The sequence below is a fragment of the Teleopsis dalmanni genome, chromosome 2 (assembly GCF_002237135.1).
Source record: "Teleopsis dalmanni isolate 2A chromosome 2, ASM223713v2, whole genome shotgun sequence".
In the NCBI taxonomy this organism is placed as follows: Eukaryota; Metazoa; Arthropoda; class Insecta; order Diptera; family Diopsidae; genus Teleopsis; species Teleopsis dalmanni.
In genome coordinates, this window is record NC_051847.1 from 88642041 (window position 1) to 88644537 (window position 2497).

General features: G+C 32.9%; 1 protein-coding gene across 1 annotated transcript; it reads right to left on the minus strand.

The window, feature by feature from the left end:
* Nucleotides 1–654: 654 nt before the first annotated feature.
* Nucleotides 655–1773, minus strand: LOC119675017 (suppressor protein SRP40-like). Its single transcript, XM_038086185.1, has 2 exons — nt 1581–1773; nt 655–1418 (listed from the first exon to the last, which is right to left on the minus strand). The coding sequence occupies exons 1-2, from the start codon at nt 1771–1773 to the stop codon at nt 655–657; spliced, it is 957 nt and encodes a 318-aa protein (XP_037942113.1).
* Between the last annotated feature and the right edge of the window lie 724 nt (nt 1774–2497).

The following is a 2497-nucleotide window of genomic DNA, read 5'->3' on the forward strand; positions in this document are numbered from 1 at the left end:
TGATATTGAAATATATATCATAATAAATAATATCATAATAATATGTCCTTTAATCTTCGATAATCTTCAAATAACTCAAACTTTCAGGAAGTCATAACGTTGGCATGGATAGTAAACCAACTAGATGGCTTACTAGAAGCGGTTGAGGAGATTGAGTATCTGTCCTTATTTTATTACAGTCATGTCTAGTGCAATGAAAGAGCTCTCAGGATGACAGCATGAAGAAAACGATACAAAGTTGAATTTGCCGCTTCCCGATACATTTTAGACAATTTAAGAAAATGGTAAACTTGAAGGTGGAAGTGAACGAATTAGAAAGATATATATAAACATATCTATACCAGATACAAAGATATGATATGGTATCTTTGTATCTAAATATATAAATGCCTATGTATATATCTATATATAAAGATCTATTTATATATATGTCTATATATATAATATCTATATATATAAATGGTATCTTTGTATATACTAAATATAAATATATTTATATCAGATACAAAGACACCATTTCAACTAAATATAGATATATTTATACCAGATATAATAATACCATTTGCTGTCAAAACTTAATATACATGTTTACTATTTGGTATGTAATATTTGTTAATTGATCAAAAACATATTTCACTATATAATATATTATATTTAAGACAATGAATTCAACTTTTCACTTACCTGTAAATCTGGAGCTGTTCCAGGTTGTGCCAGATCGCAAGCGGATATCCACGGATTAAGACGTGTTATTGGAAACTCGCTCTCAAATATGGATCGTTTGAGCTCGGTATTTGTGTTATCTACCTTAGCAGTATGACTCAAACTGTTTGGATGTTCAGTTTCTGCAACTGCTGCAGTCTCGTCGTTGGTAACTAAATTTGCTGCATATATGTTCCCACCCCCACCCACACTATTGTCATCGGCACTATGACTATCGTCTTGCTGTTGATTTTCGTTACTTGAAAATGATCTCTCACTTCCACCGCTGCCACCACCACCTTCGGTACTACTATAATCCTCTTCGTTTATGTAACTAATTTTGTCGTTTGTTAACCTTGAAAGGCGATCAAAGGACTCTTCTGATAGAAGATCGTCCTCAGCAACTAAGGCAAATATATCGTCCTCGTCAAAGGACCTTGAGGAATCAGCTGAATGTGAAGGGAATTGTACAAGTAAACCTTCGGATGTACCTTCGCTAGTGCTACTATCGGCTACAGAGCTATCACTTAAATCGCTATCAGTTATTGTGCCACCACCGGCACGTCCTACTATATCACTGGAGCGATCGTCTTTTGAATTTGCTGTTCTTATACTACGTGCTATTCTTGTTTCTTTAGTAACACGTGAAGAGGAACCCGAGGGAGAAAGTGTTTCCGCTCTAGCACGTGGATTATCGTAATGCTGCCTTAAATGTTCTGGCAATATTAACGCATGCGGAGGATAGTTAGAATAATAAAAATTGTTATTATTAATATTATTATTATTATTATTATTATTTGTGTTTGTATTTTCGTTGGTGGAGTGAAAAGTGCGTTCGCGTTGGTGGGTGGTTGGTGTATCGGTAGGTGTTAGCACACCTCCTCCACCTAAATATGATGGAAATATCGAAGTCGAAGATATTTGTGCCTCCGAATTGGATGTTGACGTAAAGGAAGACGATGACGACGATGTTGATGATGATGATATCTTTGAACTGGTGCTGGTGCTGCCACGCCGAGCCCCCGAAATAAACGCAAGCGCCATCACGACCAGCCCGGGTCCTGGCCGCATATTGACCTCGGGTTCGGCGGTGCTAGCATGGTGCAGGCCCGCTTGAGACGCGCTTGCGACTCCAATTCAATTCAAATAATGATGGGCTCATGGCCCCATCATCATAAATATATATTTTATTTAATAGCACTGTAGGATAATAATTCCAAAATTTATTTTGCTGTAAGTATCCAACCGCTTAAATGTTTTTAAACATTTAATACATAAAACGAATTGTGCTCAATTATATTGACATGTGGGTAAATATGAGTATCGGTGGTTTTATCAGTGTAAATAAATTTGATATTTATATTTATTTATTTAAATCTGAAAATAAGAAAATACAAAAATTTTTATTAAATTATTGTAAACAATTATGTGTATTTTAAAAGTTTCAAATGCTCAAGTTTCTAAATATATCAAATGACATAAATAAATAAATATATAAAAAACTAATCATATTATAATATTATAAATAATCTTATAATAACTTTTTTCTAGTTTAATATTCTTACAATCTTATAAAATAATTCAATTAAAATAGTTTTCAACATACGAATTATTACCATTTCTAATAAAAAAAGCATGAAAGAAAAACTCTCTATATTCTATATACTTTCTATGCTAATTTTTCGAGCTAATAAGAATATTTTAGAATAACAGAATCTTCTAGACAATTAGCATTTCTTTATCCCTGAACTTATTTATTCTATTTGGTACTTATTATTAAGAGCAAATAAAGATT

What these genes read in the sequence shown, in the direction of transcription:
- LOC119675017 (XM_038086185.1), bottom strand. Translation starts at nt 1,773, where the DNA reads ATGCGGCCAGGACCCGGGCTGGTCGTGATGGCGCTTGCGTTTATTTCG. An exon ending in ATCATATTTAGGTGGAGGAG is followed by an intron (nt 1,419 to 1,580) that starts GTGTGCTAACAC and finishes TAATATTGCCAG; the next exon opens with AACATTTAAGGCAGCATTAC.